This window comes from Siniperca chuatsi, linkage group LG13 (genome assembly GCF_020085105.1).
Source record: "Siniperca chuatsi isolate FFG_IHB_CAS linkage group LG13, ASM2008510v1, whole genome shotgun sequence".
Taxonomy (NCBI): domain Eukaryota; kingdom Metazoa; phylum Chordata; class Actinopteri; order Centrarchiformes; family Sinipercidae; genus Siniperca; species Siniperca chuatsi.
The window spans coordinates 894113-915855 of NC_058054.1; the positions used below are offsets into that span (position 1 = coordinate 894113).

At 40.9% G+C, this 21743-nt stretch overlaps 1 long non-coding RNA gene and 4 gene segments (V, D, J or C); 4 read left to right on the plus strand and 1 right to left on the minus strand.

The window, feature by feature from the left end:
• Nucleotides 1-104: 104 nt before the first annotated feature.
• LOC122886932 lies at nt 105-912 on the plus strand (the record flags this gene model as incomplete). The annotated part of the segment is given in 2 exon segments: nt 105-284; nt 572-912. Coding segments are annotated over 2 exon segments (384 nt in total), but the record flags the coding sequence as incomplete, so codon positions are not given.
• A 6209-nt stretch (nt 913-7121) lies between these two features.
• Nucleotides 7122-7844, plus strand: LOC122886933 (the record flags this gene model as incomplete). The annotated part of the segment is given in 2 exon segments: nt 7122-7423; nt 7537-7844. Coding segments are annotated over 2 exon segments (363 nt in total), but the record flags the coding sequence as incomplete, so codon positions are not given.
• Nucleotides 7845-12492: 4648 nt separating this feature from the next.
• Nucleotides 12493-20662, plus strand: LOC122886897. The segment is given in 3 exon segments: nt 12493-12744; nt 20116-20535; nt 20653-20662. Coding segments are annotated over 2 exon segments (444 nt in total).
• On the plus strand, nt 15006-16215 carry LOC122886911. The segment is given in 2 exon segments: nt 15006-15247; nt 15525-16215. Coding segments are annotated over 2 exon segments (429 nt in total).
• Nucleotides 17347-20106, minus strand: LOC122886945. Its single transcript, XR_006380446.1, has 2 exons — nt 20030-20106; nt 17347-17460 (listed from the first exon to the last, which is right to left on the minus strand). It is a non-coding gene; the product is annotated as an uncharacterized LOC122886945 (long non-coding RNA).
• Nucleotides 20663-21743: the final 1081 nt, after the last annotated feature.

Genomic DNA, 21743 nt, shown 5'->3' on the forward strand with positions numbered 1-21743 from the left:
CAGTCTCTGTACAAAAACACAAGCTGACACACTGACAAGCTGCTGGAAGCCTTTTTCCCACACTGTTGTACTGAAGTTTTGACCTCCACTGAGGGCGACATTATCAAGTAGGCGGTGCACTACTTCTGCACTGTGTTCAACCATTGCGTCAATAATAACTGCTGCTGTGAAGAGAACAATTCTCAGACTGAATGTTGAACAGCAGCTAGTTTCTCCTGTTGATTTAAACCTTGTTGTAGAGATGGAACATTGGCTGTGGATTATTCTTGCTGCTCTTTTCTTTGGTAAGATAGAAAGCACAACATGTTTCCCCTCAACATTTTTCAGCATATAACTGCGCTATCAGTACTTTCAATGTTCAGTATGAAGAAAAGCAAAATGTGATTTCTGTTGGCATTGACTAACTTCTTGTTACCACAACTTGTTATATGGTTTAATCTGACATCAGAGTCAAAATCAGAACTATTCTAGATCTGGAGCTAGGTAACTCTTTAAACCTGCTGACTGTTCTCCTTTAATCAATCATCTTTATTGATTCAGCTCTTCCTCTGCATGTTCTCTTCTTCCCCAGAGTGTAAAGGAGAAGACATAGTGATCCAGCCAACAGGAGATGTCATTGCTACTGAAGGAGACACAGTGACACTTGGCTGTACATTTGATAACAGTGACCCAGGTCCCACTTTGTTCTGGTACAAACAGGATGGAGACAACAGCCCCAAATTCATACTGAGCCGCTTTAAACTGGACGAAGGGAACACACCAGACGAGTTTAAGGAGAGATTTTCGTCCACACTGGATTCCACCTTAAAATCAGTTCCTCTGAAGATCCAGAAGCTTCAGCTGTCTGACTCTGCTGTGTACTACTGTGCTCTGCAGCCCACAGTGACAGGAAACACCAAGACTCTGTACAAAAACCTTTGGAGAAAAGACAACAGAATACTCCACAACGTCCACTAGAGGGAGTCACACACCAATACGTTCATTGAACTGATGAGAGGAACTGAAAAAATAACATCAAGAGGTGATTGGCCCCGCCCATTGAGCTTCAACTCAACCAATGACATTATTTCTTACTCATTCTACTGCAGTGGAAGAACATTGCTCATCTGCTGTCTGTCTGGCTTTAACAACTCCAAAGACATGTTGCTTTACCTCTTTTTACTTTTCTCTCACTTTACAGGTGAGTTTAAGAATAGAGATTTAAGTTTTGTTTAACCTGCTGCATTAACCAAATATACACAACCTGTATTTCAGAACTTTTCTCATTTCTTTGCTCTGACAGAATGCACATCATGTTTTCATCATCTTGTAAAAATTAGTTAATGGAGTTCTACTTTTTTGCATTTTGCTGTTTCTGTCCACAGAGTAACACTGTACAGCTGACATTTTCCACTGTCTTCTCCTCTCAGCCTCATGAACAATGTTAGTCTAACGGCTTCATTTTCTCTACTTTTTCCAGGACTAATATCTGGAGACAAAATCTCTCCTGTAGGAGATAAAGTCAGTAAAAGAGAAGGAGAATCTGTCACACTCACATGTGAATATCAGACAACTTCAGATTATCCTGACCTTCACTGGTACAGACATCATTCTGACCTTCAGGCACCTCAGTTTATACTCTGGAAAGGAGCAAAAGAGAACACAAATGAATATATTCCTGATAATCGATATGGATCCCAAACATCACAAACATCAACTGAACTGATCATCACAGGCCTAACCCTGGCAGACACAGCTCTCTACTACTGTGCTCTAGAAACACAGTGATACAAAGTGTAGAAGAGGCTGTACAAAAACCTGAACACAGATATCTGACTGCTCTTCAAAGAGGAGGGAAGTGGGATTCAAACCACAGCTTCATATCAGATGGATTCTGCTAATTCCTGTTTTATCAGAGTCACTGTGGTTACAGCTGCTAATGAAACACTGTGGGAGGGTTCACATGAGCAGCAAATCCACATCAATGAGAAATCAACTGGATGATGCTTCAAACACAAGACTTCTTGGAAACAAAAAGCAAATAAATACATAAATAACTGATGATCAAACACACCAAGAAAAAAAGTCTGGTATCATTAATAATTTATATTTTCAGGCATTAAAATCTACAGCGTACATCCAGAAGTACCACAGTAAAAGTGTCAGATTTCAACCAACAGCAGCTCTTAAAATAACTTCAGCAGCTTTGCTGTCGACCTGACACTGCTGGAGAAAATGACAAGTTCCAACTTTCACCTTCAAAGCAGAGTCTAATCTGTCATTTTCAATCCAAAAGACAAAACAAATATGAAATGTCTGATTCTGTCTAAATATTCAGTCCTCTCGCTTCATGTATATCTTGTATCGTAAAACAAATTAAGGGGCAGCTGCAGTTTCAGAATCATCAGCAGCTTTAATACTTACAGGTAAAAGTTCCAGTTGTACAACAGAAGACATCTCAGCTGAATCGACCAGCGACGACTACATGCAGGATGAGGTAACACTGACTAAAGGAAAACACAGGTCAAAGACACTATGTGTAGGTTTTTATAACCTGCCTCTTTGCTGCCCCCAGTGGTAGCAAACAACCAGGGGACACTGAGATGAATACACTGAAAGCAACATGCTGCAGAGTTATTCCCTGCCGGTGATCGCAGCCACCATGTCCTCTCTGATCTCTGCAAAGCTGCCTTCCTGTTCTTCCTGCCACACTACATGAGCCATACTCCAGAACCTACACTCACCATCTCCGTCCTCTGAGCCCAGTCGGTTCTCCATGGACTGTGTCAACAAACGTCACTACTGGCTACAGTGGACTACACCTGGGTTTGCGTATTATAATAAAGCGGTTTACTACGATCCAGTTCTCCACTTCACTGTGTTCTGCATTTGGGTCTTTAGATCGTGTAACACCACAGAGATCTTACAAAAGATAATGCACCATTTTTGTGCATAATCCTACGAATGTCACAATCAGCGTACCAGACCTTCGTCATGGTAACAATACACACGTGGTTAATGTTGTGAAACGGTCATAGTTTAGTTAGGTTTAGGCACCAAACTACTTGGTTAGGTTTAGGAAAAGCTCACAGTTACGGTTAAAACAATTAAGTAACTCACAGTAAAATCATTAAGTTAGAGTTATTTCTTCCTTCAGGTGGCAGCTGTGAAGAACTCACTCCAGATAACGATGAAGAGTCCAGTTTAGAAGGCAGCACTGTTACTCTGTCCTACACATACTCCAAAAAAGCAACTGGTGGTGAATATCCAGGAAAACCACCAGAGTTCCTCATCTCTCATTCAGGAACAGGAACGTTATTAAATAATCTAATCCAGGGACTGCAGATTAAAGTGGAGCAAAACCAAATCAATCTGCAGATCTCCTCTGCTGCAGTGACAGACTCTGCTGTGTACTACTGTGCTCTGCGGCCCACAGTGACAGGAAACACCAAGACTCTGTACAAAAACCTTTGGAGCAAAGACAACAGAATACTCCACAACATCCACTAGAGGGAGTCACACACTGTTAAACCAATACGTTCACTGAACTGATGAGAGGAACTGAAAAAATAACATCAAGAGGTGATTGGCCCCGCCCATTGAGCTTCAACTCAACCAATGACATTATTTCTTACTCATTCTACTGCAGTGGAAGAACATTGCTCATCTGCTGTCTGTCTGGCTTTAACAACTCCAAAGACATGTTGCTTTACCTCTTTTTACTTTTCTCTCACTTTACAGGTGAGTTTAAGAACAGAGATTTAAGTTTTGTTTAACCTGCTGCATTAACCAGATATACACAACCTGTATTTCAGAACTTTTCTCATTTCTTTGCTCTGACAGAATGCACATCATGTTTCATCATCTTGTAAAAATTAGTTTATTGATATGAAAGAATTCTACTTGTTTTGTATTTTGCTGTTTCTGTCCACAGAGTAACACTGTACAGCTGACATTTTCCACTGTCTTCTCCTCTCAGCCTCATGAACAATGTTAGTCTAATGGCTTCATTTTCTCTACTTTTTCCAGGACTAATAGCTGGAGACAAAATCTCTCCTGTAGGAGATGAAGTCAGTAAAAGAGAAGGAGAATCTGTCACACTCACATGTGAATATGAGACAGCTTACAACAATATTCGCCTTCACTGGTACAGACATCATTCTGACCTTCAGGCACCTCAGTTTATACTCTGGAAAGGAGCAAAAGGGTATACAGGTCAATATATTCCTGATAATCGATATGGATCTCAAACATCACCAACATCAACTGCACTGACCATCACAGGCCTAACCCTGGCAGACACAGCTCTCTACTACTGTGCTCTAGACACACAGTGATACAAAGTGTAGAAGAGGCTGTACAAAAACCTGAACACAGATATCTGACTGCTCTTCAAAGAGGAGGGAAGTGGGATTCAAACCACAGCTTCATATCAGATGGATTCTGCTAATTCCTGTTTTATCAGAGTCACTGTGGTTACAGCTGCTAATGAAACACTGTGGGAGGATTCACATGAGCAGCAAATCCACATCAATGAGAAACCAACTGGATGATGCTTCAAACACCTCCATGGAAACAGAAAGTATATAAATACATAAATAACTGGTGATCAAACACACCAAGAAAAAAAGTCTGGACTCAGTAATAATTTATATTTTTAAGTATTAAAATCTACAGCGTATATCCAGTAGTACCACAGTTCACCAGTTGAAGAGTAAAAGTGGCAGATTTCAACCAACAGCAGCTCTTAAAATAACTCCACCAGCTTTGCTGTCGACCTGACACTGCTGGAGAAAATTCCAACTTTCACCTTTAAAGCAGAGTCTAATCTGTCATTTTCAATCCAAAAGACAAAACAAATATGGAAAGTCTGATTCTGTCTAAATATTCAGTCCTCTCAGTTCATGTATAATTTGTATGGTGAAACTAATTAAGGGGCAGCAGCAGTTTCAGAATCATCAGCAGCTTTAATACTTACAGGTAAAAGTTCCAGTTGTACAACAGAAGACGTCTCAGCTGAATCGACCAGCGACGACTACATGCAGGATGAGGTAACACTGTCTAATGGAAAACGCAGGTTAAAGACACTATGTATAGGTTTTTAAAACCTGCCTCTTTGCTGCCCCCAGTGGTGGCAAACAACCAGGGGACACTGAGATGAATACACTGAAAGCAACAACATGGGCCCCATTTTTTCTGTAACTGGGCACAAACACAAGTGCAACCTCCTGCCACACCTGGGTGTGACCAACTAATTATTGCTATTCTGGAGTCCATCGAACGCAGCACAAACCTGGTGCAGCGCAGCACGCTGAGTTTAGGTTGGAAGAAAGGCTGAATACAGTATTTGACCTGATTAGTTTCACCTGTCTCTCATTTTCTCCCCTCACCTGAGTGTATTTAAGTTTGAGTGCTTCCTTTGTTCTGTTGTCAGGTCGTCTTCATCAGTTTGTGTCAAGTGTTCCAGCCCTTCTCCAGTGTTTCATGTGTTTATTGATAGTGTTCCTTGGACTATAGCTCATTTATGGACTTTTGGATTTTGGGCAGAATAACAAAAAGAAATAACAATACAAAAGAAATAACAATATTTACAATAATATTAAGATATAAATTTATATTTTTAATATATATGTCTGTGGTGGCCAGTGCTGGTCAAACAAAGGAGCACCTTCAGTGGAAGACTCATCCCCCCAAAAAGCACCACAGAGCGCCACAGGAAGTCATTCCTGCCTGTGGCCATCAAACTCTTCAACTCCTCCCTCTAAGTGTCAGTCTGTATGACCCTAAGTCATTAAACTGGACATTGATCATTACATCTCTGCCATACTTGAATAATTGTGCAATATTCTGTGTATTACTCCCGTTCAATATTTAGTTTTCCTATGTTAGTTTTTCCTATTTATTGATATTGATATTATATACCTCCATTACTGCTGTGCAATATCTTAATAATCTCAATAAGCTACACTTAAGTCGACAGTACATGCACCACTACTTATTACTTATATTATTACATTATTACATTGTATTATTATATTGTATTATCATCATCAACCGGTAAACCCACTTGGTACTTCACACTTATTTTATCTTATACTTATACCCACCTGGTACTTAATTTATTTTCTGACCTGTTTTTATAGTGTTTTTATAGTGTATTGTATTATATTTTTTGCTAGTACTTTCTCCTGTGTGCACTGACGTAAAGGCGAGCTGCTGTAACAAAGAGTTTCCCTTCGGGGATCAATAAAGTATTTCTGATTCTGATTCTGATATATAAAAATATGACCATTAGAAAAGAAATGTATGTTGTGTCTATGGCACTTATATATGTGTGCATGAGATGATGAGTATGTGGAACTTAATTGGGGGCCCTGGTGAGATCAGTGTTAACAAGCCTGCTGACCTGAGGAAAGAAACTCTGTCTCAGTCTTTCTGTTTTGGCTGCGTGACTGCAGAGGCGCTTGACTGACCGCAACAACTGGAGCAGTCTGTTGTTGGAGTGGTGAGGATCCTTCATGATCTTACAGACCCTGTTTCTGCACCTCTTGGTGTGTAAGTCCTGCAGGGAGGGGAGTGTAGTCCCTGGTGGTCAGGAAGTCCAAGTTCCGAGCACACAGGGGGGTGTTCAGTCCCAGTTCAATCAGCTTACCAGCAAGTCTGGTGGGGACAACGGTGTTGAAAGCTGAACTGTAATCGATGAACAGCAGTCTCACATAGCCCCCCTTCTGACTGTCAAGTGTGCACTAAAGAAGTCCTGCTGGTGGAAAATGACTTTGCAAGGGCATTTCAGAGACTGCTGGAGGCAGAACATGAATTCGGCCCATAGATAAAAACCAATGTTCACCATTATTTAACCAACTCCACAGGTATTAATTACAGCCCCAAATACATGTCCATCAACATTTAAGGTACTTTGCAGACAACAATCGTTACAATGTTTACATCAATGCAAAATCAATAATTACACAAATAAAGCTTTAGGAAAAAAATAGTTATGACATCCAGAACAGTCTAACTCACTATTCTTGTAAAAGAACATCTGTAGAATATTTATAACCAACTGGTTGTCATTTGAATATTAATTATAGAGCCTCCATGAGGCATGTGAGAGCATATTTAACAAGATTCCTTATTTACTGGATGATGATTGTGTAAAAGTGTGTTAAAAAGAAAACCCACCAGAATAACAGAGGTTTATCTCTCTGGGCTTTAAACTGTCAAATATATTGAGGTCTGGTTTTGGTGTTGGTAACATACAGTGATGTGAGAGGAGGAATAGGTCGAGGGAGGAGCAACACTGTCAGAGCAGAGCAGAACAGAAAAGGACTCCTACTGTCAGATGCATTCAATATCTAAACCAGACAGGACACAGATACTGTCTGTAAGATGATGTCACTGCATTACTGTGTCATTTTCCAGCTTCTTCTGACCATACTAAAAGGTAGGTTAAAGCAGGAAGAATAAATACCTTTAAGGGATCTGTTTCCTAGAAACCACTGGAACAGACAATCAGAGTTTAATATCATCATTAACAACATTTCTCTCTTCCTTCAGGTGTCAGCTGTGAAGAACTCACTCCAGATAACGATGAAGAGTTCAGTTTAGAAGGCAGCACTGTTACTCTGTCCTACAAATACTCCAAAAAAGCTGATAGCAACGATCATTTCTTCTGGTATCGACAATATCCAGGAAAACCACCAGAGTTCCTCCTGTACATCTCAGGGCTCAATATTACAAGACCAGCAGAGTCTCTAGAATCAGACACAAAGTTCTCTACTAAACTGTCTGGAGAAAAACATCTGGATCTGCAGATCTCCTCTGCTGCAGTGACAGACTCTGCTGTGTACTACTGTGCTGTGAGGCCCACAGTGACAGGAAACACCAAGACTCTGTACAAAAACCTTTGGAGCAAAGACAACAGAATACTCCACAACATCCACTAGAGGGAGTCACACACTGTTAAACATGATGATACAGTCTACAGTCACTTTACTCTCAGACAAGATTGTGATGTAAAGCTTTAGAAATGAAACGACTCATAACTCATTTACTCTGAACATCAAATTACATTTTACGAAAGTCCAGAGGTGACATTTCCTCTTCAAAGAATGGTTTAATGTTAGTTAAACAACATTTGATTTCATCTAATTTAGGAACAAAACTTAAAACATCTTAAGTGCATAACTAACTTGGAAGATACTAAGAGTTTTGAAGTGTTTTTGAATCGTGTCACAGAAAAGGATGACAATTATTAGTTGTTGGATGGCAGCTGTATAAAATGAGGTGTTGTTTATATAAATGAGAGACTATCACACAGCAAATCCTCTGACAACCAGTCTAACAGCTGAGAGCCCGCCACCAAGGGAGTCCTTTCTCACCACTGCTGTTTGATCGTTCAGGAGTAAAGGATTAAAATGTCCATTCCGTAAAAACTCATGATGTCAAGGTTCTGACTCAGCATCTGCCAAATATATAGGATCCAGTCTGGACATTAAAGCTTTTGTAAAACAATCATGGTCCATGAAATAATTCACAAACCAAAATAAAATTCATGGATGACCAAGTAACGATCGAGAATTTGACAGATGCCAATAATCTTCCTCTTTGGAGGTGATTTATTTTTCTAAAGTCCTCTCATGATTCAATAAGTCCTCAAATGTGACACACATGTAATAATGTGATGGCCTCTCTCTGTCTGTCTCTCATATCTACCTCTCTCCAGTTCTCTCCAGTGGTCTGTCTTCCAGGAGTGCCAGTGTTAAGAGGACCATCAGAGTTGGTTGGCTGTACCTGGAGAGGGAGTAGCCTAAGGATATAAAAGTGCTGCTATCCTAGGAGTTTCTTTAAACTGCAACAAGACTAGCTCACACAACTCTTCAAAAGTCTGAACCTCAGAGGCCAGCCACCATCGACCAAAAGGAGTGGACAGCTCTCACGCAAACTCTACATGGGTCTGCTTCTCATATTTCTTTGCATCCCTGAATTTCTGCCAGTGAGCCTCAGGTACCAGTTCAAATGCTTTCAAAACCTTGAAATAGTTTATACTGTCTGATAGAGGCAAAGCAAAATAAGCTTCCTGAGCCTTCCCAGTCAACACACACTGTAACAGCAGGGTCTGCTCAGGATCACTCTACTTCCTGTTTTTAGCCAACCTCTCAAACAACAAGAAAAATGTATCTGGATCCTTTGCTGAAAATTTGGGAACCAATTGCAAGCAACCAGAGACATCCAAATGTGAAGAACTGGCCCTACAGGGTTCCAACTCTTTAACTGCTGAGGGATCAAGGATCTTACCTTCCTCGATCAGTTCCAGCTTGTAATGCTGTAACCGCTAATGTTCTTGCTCCTGCTGTAGCTCAGCCTCGCATATTTTAGCCTCTCAATTTCAACAGCTTGTTCCTGTACACGAATAGCCTGTTCTCGTTCCAGAGCCTTTTCCTCATGTTTCAGTTCACATTTGTGCTGCAAAATCAACAGCTCCTTTTACTGCTCAAAAGTCAGAGCTACTCCAACCCCAGCTACAGGCTGCACACATTTCACAGACTGCTCAGGAAGACTGACCTGAGGGGTAACTACACTCAGAGTCAATACTCTTTACCACAGCAGACAAACCCCCAACTGAACAAGCTTTCCTTTACTGCAAAAAAGTTATTGTACTTGGCCCCAAACACCTCCGAGACACATTATCTAAAGATATAGTTACTCTAGAAGGCATTGCCCTGGCCTCCAGCACCACCGTAAGGAACCTCTGAGTTATCTTTGATCAGGATTTATCCTTTAACTCCCACATGAAACAAACTTCAAGGACTGCCTTCTTTCACCTACGCAACGTTGCAAAAATCAGGCATATCCTGTCTCAAAATGATGCCGAAAAACTTGTCCATGCATTTGTTACTTCGAGGTTGGACTATTGCAATTCCTTATTATCAGGCTGCCCAAATAAGTCCCTTAAGACTCTCTAGTTGATCCAGAATGCTGCAGCACATGTACTGACAAGAAAGGAGGAAAAGAGATCATATTTCTCCAATATTAGCTTCTCTGCACTGGCTCCCTGTAAAATCCAGAATAGAATTTAAAATCCTTCTCCTCACCTACAAAGCTCTTCATGGTCAGGCACCATCATATGTTGAAGGTCTCATAATACCATATTACCCGACGAGAACACTGCGATCCCAGAATGCAGGGTTACTTGTGGTTCCTAGAGTCTCCAAAAGTAGAATGGGAGCCAGAGCCTTCATTTATCAAGCTCCTCTCTTGTGGAATCACATCCCAATGTGGGTTCGGGAGGCAGACACCATCTCCACATTTAAGAGTAGGCTTAAGACTTTCCTCTTTGATAAAGCTTATAATTAGGGCTGGCTTGGGTGAGTCCTGAACCATCCCTTAGTTATGCTGCTATAGGCCTAGACTGCCGGGAGACTTCCCATGATGCACCTCTTTCCTCTCTCCTTCTCTCCTTCTCCATCTGTATGCATTTTTATTCCATTACTGCATGTTACTAACTCAACATCTTCTCTCTTCCTTAGTTCTGTGCTTTCTCGTCTCTCTCCTTCTGTTGCTTTCAGCAGGTATTTCTGCCTTCGTAGCTGCAGAGTCTGGATCTGTGGTTGTGGGCCACCTGCTGCCCCTGTGTTCCTGCTCGACAACTGCAACTACAGTTATTGCTATTGGCTCTGTTACTAATACTGTCATTATTCTTCCTGAATAAATATATATAATATAGCTGTCATTCCTATTATTATTAATTTATTAATATAAATGTTACCACTACAATTACATTACTATTTTAACAAACTAGGTGGTATTTGCATTGTGCCTGAATTGAATTGAACCCAAAATGCGGTCTTTACACCCCTGACTAGTGATTTAAATTTCAAAAATGTTCTGCCACTTTTAGCAACTGATCCTTAGTGCAGGCATCGAATAGACCCTCACTTGGATACTGCACAAATTCCTCTACAGCAGACATGATCACACAAATACCCTACTATCATTCAATAGTTGCAGTGGGTGATTTAAACACAGAGCCCAGTGACTCGGCCAGGCAACCAGCATGCTGGCAACCCACCTAGACAGTCATGGAGGTGTACACTCAGCAAAAAGCTCTAGCCACACTAATGCACAAAAACAACGAGTCCACGAATGGAAGTCATTTCTAATACCTGACGGGCAAGTAGTTCCACTAACTAGGATGTCTCTAAAATCACACCAGATCAGAGGCAAACACACACAAAAACTGTTTCTCAGGCAGCCAGTGACATTGTGGGGGTGGAGCTGGACTCTCTGGCGGTGGTGTCAGAGAGGAGGATGCTGGGTAAACTACACGCCATCTTGGACAGTGTCTCTCACCCACTCCATGACGTGCTGGTCAAACAAAGGAGTACCTTCAGCGGAAGACTCATCCCCCCCAAAAAGCACCACAGATCGCCACAGGAAGTCATTCCTGCCCGTGGCCATCAAACTCTTTAACTCCTCCCTCTAAGTGTTAGTCTGTATGACCCTAAGTCATTAAACTGGACATTGATGATTAACATCTCTGCAATACTTGAAATAATTGTGCAATATTCTGTGTAATACTCCTGTGGAATATTTTAGTTTTCCATATTTATTGATATTGATATTTGTTCATACCTCTATTACTGCTGTGCAATATCCACCATCTCATAATAATCTTAATAGGCTATACTTAACTTGACAGTACATGCACTATTACTTACCACTTATTACTTATATTATTACATTGTATTATTATACCGTATTATCATCATCAACCGGTAAACCCACTTGGTACTTTACACTTGTTTTATTTTATACTTATACCCACCTGGTACTTAATTTATTTTCTGACCTGTATTATAGTGTATAATATTTTTTGCTAGTACTTTTTCCTGTGTGCACTGACATAAAAGGTGAGCTGCTGTAACAAAGAGTTTCCCTGCGGGGATCAATAAAGTATTTCTGATTCTGATTCTGAGGAAGCCACCAACCTCTTGGTATGGTCAAAACCGGGAGCCTGAACCTCATTCCACACTGAAGTGAAAACCACCTTTTAGCTATGTGTGGGACTCTCCCAAACACTAATGCTACAGTTGCTTTAGGCTACAACTACAAAAGATACACCGAAAACAACAACAGTTACTACTTCCGTACTGACCATAGTAAATGATACCTGAGGATTTACATAAACCGCTAGCTGTATACCAAGCAGTAGCAACTATCAAATACTATACCAGAGATCCTTTGGTCCCAGATGAGACCCCATTTTTTACAAACCTGGCCCAGGACCTGCAACACATAAGAACAATCCACACACTAATGAAAGGTGAAAAGGTATTCATTAAATGAAGTATAAGAATAATATTGTTTGAGTAAAGTATTTAATAAGTAATTAATATGATTGTCATGTGTAATTGAATAGTAGTACATCGTCTGAGTAAAACTTTAACTCAGTCAGGACCTTCACATGTTCTGTCAAGTGTCAGTCAGTGTTACCTTCACCACCTATCAGCTACTTCTTACCTGATGAAAATGATGTAATTTAGTGACTAGCAGCACCACAGCAGAGACAAACACACTATTTGTCAGAGTTGTGAGAGGAAGGAGGGAGGGATTAAGTGAGGAGCAAAACTGTGACGCAAGTACAGAAAAGACAAACTTTCACAGTGGTGTTTCATACAAAAACCAGGCAGATTCTCTTTATCTTTAAGATGTTGTCAGTGAACTTCAGTCTGTTTGTGACTTTGTTTCTGCTCACAATAAGAGGTAGGTGAGATAATCAACATTAAAACAAATTCATTGATAAAAAAAACTTTCAAATCATTAAGTTACAGTTGTTTCTTCCTTGAGGTGTCAGCTGTGAAGAACTCACTCCAGTCAAGAATGTAGAAGAGTTCTGTTTAGAAGGCAGCACTGTTACTCTGTCCTACAAATACTCCAAACAAGCAACTTCTCTTGATTATTTCTTCTGGTATTGACAATATCCAGGAAAAACACCAGAGTTCCTCCTGTCTCATTCAGGAACAGGAACATTAATAATTAATCTAATCCCGGGACTGCAGATTAAAATGCAGCAAAACCAAATCAATCTGCAGATTTCCTCTGCTGCAGTGACAGACTCTGCTGTATACTACTGTGCTGTGAGGCCCACAAATATGATAGTAAATATAATGACACACTATTACATATGATTATGATATTTAACTGGACTATTGAAAAAGAAAATCACAACATTTGAATCAAGTATCTCCATGAAGTGGTCGCGGTACAGACTCAGGCTTTGACTAATTTTGTTCTTATCTTTAAAAAAGAAGTTTCTCTATTGTTCTCTCACGCTGTGTTCTTTTGGTGTACCACAGGGTTCAATCCTAGGTCCTCTCATTTTCTATTTACATGTTGCCTTTAGATCAAATGATCTTTAAAACACATCATCAGTTTCCATTGTGTTACTGACAATATGTGACGATAGATTCCATTATGGCAGCTGGTTTATAACATGTGAAGTGCTGGTGTTCCAGACCTTCCTACAATTGAGTGAGTCTAGAACTGAGATCATTTTACTTGCCCCTACAATTCTGGAAACCAGGTGAAATCAAATCTTGCTAAAGTGTCTGTTGATGTTAAGCTTACTGCTCATAGTCTGGGTAAAATATTTGACACTGAGATTTTCTTTCATTATCAGCTGACGTAAGAAGTCATGAAAAAAAGTTTTCTCAACTTTAGAAGCAAAAATTAGGTCCTTCTTGTGTTTTTAAACCCTGAAAAGGTGATCGTTCTTTAGATCATTGCAGCTACCTTTCTGTAACTACCATTATGAAAAACACTAAAAAACATCTTCCCACCTCCAGCTGGTACAACATGCTGCTACCAGTCTGTTAACCACGAGGAAGTGTAACTGAGAGAAGTGAAAATACAGAGCTACGAGGAGACGGAGAGATTCAGGGAGGAGCTGAGCTGTTACTGAACTATAGAAGAGAGAGGAACTTCCATATTCAGTAGAGTTCAATACACAAACCAGAAACATTACCTTTATTCAACATGCTGTCATTGGACTATTATGGACTTTGTCTACTGTTACTATCCATTCTAACAGGTGTGTTAGATTATGCAGCAAGAAAACGTTTAATTCCAATAACATCTGAACGTGAATCATTTATTACGACTTTAACAACATGAAATAACAGAGTTATCTCTTCCTTCAGGTGTCAGCTGTGAAGAACTCACTCCAGTCAAGAATGAAGAGTTCAGTTTAGAAGGCAGCACTGTTACTCTGTCCTACACATACTCCAAACTGTCATCTAATAATTATTTCTTCTGGTATCGACAATATCCAGGAAAACTACCACAGTTCCTGATCTCACACACTGCTTCAGGAAAAGTAGTAAATAATCCAATCCCTGGACTGAAGATTAAAGTGGAGCAAAACCAAATAGATCTGCAGATCTCCCCTGCTGCAGTGACAGACTCTGCTCTGTACTACTGTGCTGTGAAGCCCACAGTGACAGGAAACACCAAGACTCTGTACAAAAACCTTTGAAACAAAGACAAAAGAATACTCCACAACGCCCACTAGAGGAAGTCACACACTATTAAACTTCAGTGATATGTGATGATACAGTCTGGATACAACTTGAAATAACAGAGTTATCTCTTCCTTCAGGTGTCAGCTGTGAAGAACTCACTCCAGTCAAGAGTGATGAGTCCAGTTTAGAAGGCAGCACTGTTACTCTGTCCTACACATACTCCAAAAAAGCAACTGCAAAAAGCTGATAGCAACGATTATTTCTTCTGGTATCGACAACATCCAGGAAAACCACCAGAGTTCCTCATCTCTCACTTGGGAACACAAAATGCAACAAAGTCTGGACTGTCTGTTAAAGTGAGTGAGGATAAAACCCGAATGGATCTGCAGATCTCCTCTGCTGCAGTGACAGACTCTGCTCTGTACTACTGTGCTGTGAGGCCCACAGTGACAGCAAACCCACAGTCTCTGTACAAAAACACAAGCTGACACACTGACAAGCTGCTGGAAGCCTTTTTTCCACACTGTTGTACTGAAGTTTTGACCTCCACTAGAGGGCGACATTATCAAGTAGGCGGTGCACTACTTCTGCACTGTGTTCAACCATTGCGTCAATAATAACTGCTGCTGTGAAGAGAACAATTCTCAGACTGAATGTTGAACAGCAGCTAGTTTCTCCTGTTGATTTAAACCTTGTTGTAGAGATGGAACATTGGCTGTGGATTATTCTTGCTGCTCTTATCTTTGGTAAGATAGAAAGCACAACATGTTTCCCGTCAACATTTTTCAGCATCATCAGTACTTTCAATGTTCAGTATGAAGAAAAGCAAAATGTGATTTCTGTTGGCATTGACTAACTTCTTGTTACCACAACTTGTTATATGGTTTAATCTGACATCAGAGTCAAAATCAGAACTATTCTAGATCTGGAGCTAGGTAACTCTTTAAACCTGCTGACTGTTCTCCTTTAATCAATCATCTTTATTGATTCAGCTCTTCCTCTGCATGTTCTCTTCTTCCCCAGAGTGTAAAGGAGAAGACATAGTGATCCAGCCAACAGGAGATGTCATTGCTACTGATGGAGACACAGTGACACTTGGCTGTACATTTGATAACAGTGACCCAGGTCCCACTTTGTTCTGGTACAAACAGGATGGAGACAACAGCCCCAAATTCATACTGAGCCGCTTTAAACTGGACGAAGGGAACACACCAGACGAGTTTAAGGAGAGATTTTCGTCCACACTGGATTCCACCTTAAAATCAGTTCCTCTGAAGATCCAGAAGCTTCAGCTGTCTGACTCTGCTGTGTACTACTGTGCTCTGCAGCCCACAGTGACAGGAAACACCAAGACTCTGTACAAAAACCTTTGGAGCAAAGACAACAGAATACTCCACAACATCCACTAGAGGGAGTCACACACTGTTAAACCAATACGTTCATTGAACTGATGAGAGGAACTGAAAAAATGACATCAAGAGGTGATTGGCCCCACCCATTGAGCATCAGCTCAACCAATGACATTATTTCTTACTCATTCTACTGCAGTGGAAGAACATTGCTCATCTGCTGTCTGTCTGGCTTTAACAACTCCAAAGACATGTTGCTTTACCTCTTTTTACTTTTCTCTCACTTTACAGGTGAGTTTAAGAACAGAGATTTAAGTTTTGTTTAACCTGCTGCATTAACCAGATATACACAACCTGTATTTCAGAACTTTTCTCATTTCTTTGCTCTGAAAAACTGCACACCATGTTTTCATCGTCTTGTAAAAATGAGTTAATGGAGTTCTACTTGTTTTGTATTTTGCTGTTTCTGTCCACAGAGTAACACTGTACAGCTGACATTTTCCACCGTCTTCTCCTCTCAGCCTCATGAACAATGTTAGTCTAATGGCTTCATTTTCTCTACTTTTTCCAGGACTAATAGCTGGAGACAAAATCTCTCCTTTAGAAGATAAAGTCAGTAAAAGAGAAGGAGAATCTGTCACACTCACATGTGAATATGAGACAACAGCAAACAATATTCTCCTTCACTGGTACAGACATCATTCTGACCTTCAGGCACCTCAGTTTATACTCTGGAAAGGAGCAAAAGGGTATACAGATCAATATATTCCTGATAATCGATATGGATCTCAAACATCACAAACATCAACTGCACTGACCATCACAGGCCTAACCCTGGCAGACACAGCTCTCTACTACTGTGCTCTAGACACACAGTGATACAAAGTGTAGAAGAGGCTGTACAAAAACCTGAACACAGATATCTGACTGCTCTTCAAAGAGGAGGGAAGTGGGATTCAAACCACAGCTTCATATCAGATGGATTCTGCTAATTCCTGTTTTATCAGAGTCACTGTGGTTACAGCTGCTAATGAAACACTGTGGGAGGGTTCACATGAGCAGCAAATCCACATCAATGAGAAACCAACTGGATGATGCTTCAAACACCTCAATGGAAACAGAGAGTATATAAATACATAAATAACTGGTGATCTAACACACCAAGAAAAAAAGTCTGGATTCAGTAACAATTTATATTTTCAGGCATTAAAATCTACAGCGTACATCCAGTAGTACCACTGTTCACCAGTTGAAGAGTAAAAGTGGCAGATTTCAACCAACAGCAGCTCTTAAAATAACTCCAGCAGCTTTGCTGTCGACCTGACACTGCTGGAGAAAATGAGAAGTTCCAACTTTCACCTTTAAAATAGAGTCTAATCTCTCATTTTCAATCCAAAAGACAAAACAAATATGGAAAGTCTGATTCTGTCTAAATATTCAGTCCTCTCAGTTCATGTATAATTTGTATAGTGAAACAAATTAAGGGGCAGCAGCAGTTTCAGAATCATCAGCAGCTTTAATACTTACAGGTAAAAGTTCCAGTTGTACAACAGAAGACGTCTCAGCTGAATCGACCAGCGACGACTACATGCAGGATGAGGTAACACTGTCTAAAGGAAAACACAGGTTAAAGACACTATGTATAGGTTTTTAAAACCTGCCTCTTTGCTGCCCCCCAGTGGTAGCAAACAACCAGGGGACACTGAGATGAATACACTGAAAGCACTTGAAACCATTTTTGTGAAAAAAGAAAACCCCTCTTTGAACAGAACTGGTGGTCTGAGATTCAATCTGCCCAAAGTCTATCAGAGTGTATCATCACCTTGGTCACGCCAATCACATGCTAATCAGGTACTTCTGGGCCATCTTGGAAACTATTAGGTCAGTTTCAGGTGAAACTAGCTATTAACAGATACTCAGGTAGACTCCTTCCTGAGGGTGGGGCTTATGTAACACAGAGTAGATAAAATTTCTAGTTCCAGTCCCATTTTTTTCACAATTGAGAATGACTTCCGGATGGGAGCCGAAACGTCTTGATTCTGAAAACAGTGTCCAGATGACTACGACTGAAACCAGTTTTAGGTTAAAATGAGTATAAGAATTGCAGTGTGCCACCTGATCAACATATACACAACCTCAGCTGTGCCGCTCTACCTACCCATCGTACTCTCATACAACGGATCATAGATATTGTCATAGTTAGCCACATCTCTCTTCCTATCCTTGTGCGCTCTAGTGTTGCTCTCCTCTCCCTGTGTTCCTTCTCAGTCCTCTATTCATCGCTGGGTGTGTGTGTGTGTGTGTGTGTGTGTGTGTGTGTGTGTACTGGTCTGGGCGGGGCGCCCCGGTTCTCCCTCCTGCTGCTGATCACCGGCACACCTGATGTTCATCATCCAATCAGTCTCCACAGTATATCTACCTGGCTCTACCATACAACCAGCGGCAGATCGTCTCAGTACACCAGTACGGTACCTTCGCTATGGCTCCTACCTCGACCAGGTTAAGTTTCTTGTTACTCACTGTTGTTATCTCTTATGTAACCTTGTCTGTCTCTGCCGCAGAGTTATTCCCTGCCGGTGATCACAGCCACCGTGTCCTCTCTGATCTCTGCAAAGCTGCCTTCCTGTTCTGCCTGCCACACTGCACGAGCCATACCCAGAACCTACACTCACCATCTCCGTCCTCTGAGCCCAGTCGGTTCTCCATGGACTGTGTCAACAAACGTCACTACTGGCTACAGTGGACTACACCTGGGTTTGCCGTATTATAATAAAGACGGTTACTACTACGATCCAGTTCTCCACTTCACTGTGTTCTGCATTTGGGTCTTTAGATCGTGTAACACCACAGAGATCTTACAAAAGATAATGCACCATTTTTTGTGCATAATCCTACGAATGCCTCACAATCAGCGTACCAGACCTTCGTCGTCATGGTAACAATACACACGTGGTTAATGTTGTGAAACGGTCATAGTTTAGTTAGGTTTAGGCACCAAACTACTTGGTTAGGTTTAGGAAAAGCTCACAGTTACGGTTAAAACAATTAAGTAACTCACGTTAAGTAAATCACTTGACTTAACTTATGTAGGTTACATAACTTACAAACGTAACTTACATTCATAACTTAACTTTGACTTTTGGTTTCACATGGGACACGAACCCCGGTCTCCTGGGTGAAAGTCCTGTGTCCAGCTCCCTACATGGACTTTGATGCTCTTTATACATTATGCCACTAGAGGTCGCCGCCTAATGATAAATGTAACTGCCTCACGGCTCCTTATTACGTGGGTTATATACTAATTATAGTGCATTACACAAAGTGACTGAGAACAGCCTCACCTACCTCAGCACAAGGGAGTTGGTCTGGAGGAAAAATCACCAGGTACATGCGCTAAGTAAGTCCTGTTGGTGAAAAATGACTTTGAAAGTGCATCTGAGAGACGGCTGGATCGCTGCCAGACTGATTATACAACCCATAAATTAATACAATTTTCACCAGTATTTAACTCGACTCCCCGGGTATTAACTACATTCCCATATACATGTTGGTTTTGTTAAACAATAATTAGGGAACCTTGCCGACCACAATGGTGGCAAAGTTTATCCCAAGACCTTGTGCAAAACAAGTTACAGGAACATAAAACTGCTTTGGAAATAATGTTAATTAGCTGATATATCCTTTGCCGAACTGTCTAACTCAGAAATCTTGTACAAAAACATGCGTAGAAAAATTATAATCAGCTGGTCAAAGGGTATAAGAATTTTAGAATGTGATATCATTTGAATATATATTATAAAGCCTCCATGAGGAGTGTGAGAGTATATTTAACAAGATTCCTTATTTACTGGATGATGATTGTGTAAAAGTGTATTAAAAAGAAAACCCACCAGAATAACAGAGGTTTATCTCTCTGGGCTTTAAACTGTCAAATATATTGAGGTCTGGTTTTGGTGTTGGTAACATACAGTGATGTGAGAGGAGGAATAGGTCGAGGGAGGAGCAACACTGTCAGAGCAGAGCAGAACAGAAAAGGACTCCTACTGCCAGATGCATTCAATATCTAAACCAGACAGGACACAGATACTGTCTGTAAGATGATTTCACTGCATTACTGTGTCATTTTTCAGCTTCTTCTGACCATACTAAAAGGTAGGTTAAAGCAGGAAGAATAAATACCTTTAAGGGATCTGTTTCCTAGAAACCACTGGAACAGGCAATCAGAGTTTAATATCGTCATTAACAACATTTCTCTCTTCCTTCAGGTGTCAGCTGTGAAGAACTCACTCCAGATAACGATGAAGAGTTCAGTTTAGAAGGCAGCACTGTTACTCTGTCCTACAAATACTCCAAACAAGCAACTGGTAATGATGATTTCTTCTGGTATCGACAATATCCAGGAAAACCACCAGAGTTCCTCCTGTACATCTCAGGGCTCAACTTTACAAGACCAGCAGAGTCTCTGAAATCAGACACAAAGTTCTCTACTCAACTGTCTGGAGAAAAACATCTGGATCTGCAGATCTCCTCTGCTGCAGTGACTGACTCTGCTGTGTACTACTGTGCTGTGAAGCCCACAGTGACAGGAAACACCAAGACTCTGTACAAAAACCTTTGGAGCAAAGACAACAGAATACTCCACAACGTCCACTAGAGGGAGTCACACAGTTAACCTTCAGTGATATGTGATGATACAGTCTGGATTCTTTGCACTGATGACACAAAGTTAAGAAAAATGTTAAGTCTTCAAAATATTGCACATGATTTCTTAAAAACAACAATTTATTCAATCTTGTTTCCAGATTAACCATACAGGCCTAATGCAGAGAGTATTTATCACGGGTGTGAGATGCAACAAGAAGCTGGCCAGTGTTCAACACCTGTGAAGGAAAGTGTGGTGACTGATGATGACCACTTGCTGGTTGAATCCAAGCTGGCCTGATTTCCAATTGGACAAACAAAGCTTACTTTCACTTCCACTATTTTATTCCCAACAAAGCATTATCACAAGTATAGGTTCACCAGGGCTTGTTTAAATAGAAATTAAATATACATATAAACAGCTGGCAATTATCCTTAAAGTAGTTTAAACACACCAGCTCTGTTTCTAGGTTACAAAGGAAATATCAAAGTATCACAACACCATTGGTAAAAACCCATACCAACAGTAGGTGCAATTTTCTTAAATGGCCTTTAGGTGTCAGGTTAAGACCATCAGAGTGAATTATGACAATGAGCCACTGCCCACTACTACGAAAGATACCTGATCCAGAGCAGTTGGCCTTTAACATAAGCACTTGCAAATGTAACGTTAGCAATAACCCAACTAGCAACATCCTCCGTGCCGTGCAGCCCGTGTAGCAGTCCATCGCCCACACCGGGATCCAGTCCCGGGTGAGGGGAGTGCAGCAGCACTCCACCGTAGTCCTGCTGTGGACTCCATCCGCTCCCCAGCAGCATCCTGCCACTGCTGCGCCACCCAGTCCAAATCCAGTCTTGCCGTTAGCCTAACAGTCCTTCAGGGATGCAAAAAACAAGCTAACTGTTGTGTTGGCTAACGCACGTAGCTAGCTAGATACTGCTCGAAAAAAAGAAACCTCTTAGTTACTTGAAAAGTAGTTCCTGGGGATAAAAGTTCCGGGTACTTTGGGTGGAAACGCAGCTTACGTGATATTGGACTGTACTAATAAACTACTGATCTCAGCATCCAGATGTGGGTTTGTTTGTTTGAAGGAACATTCCTATGACAATGTCTTGTTTCACTATCAAATACTCACCGCCTGTAAGCTTGAAAGGTGACTGAACAGTTTGTAGCATCACTTTGCCAGTTAAATGCTGCTGTAAATACATTCTTCAGAGATGTGACCAGGTGAAAAACGCTAACTGTTGACAG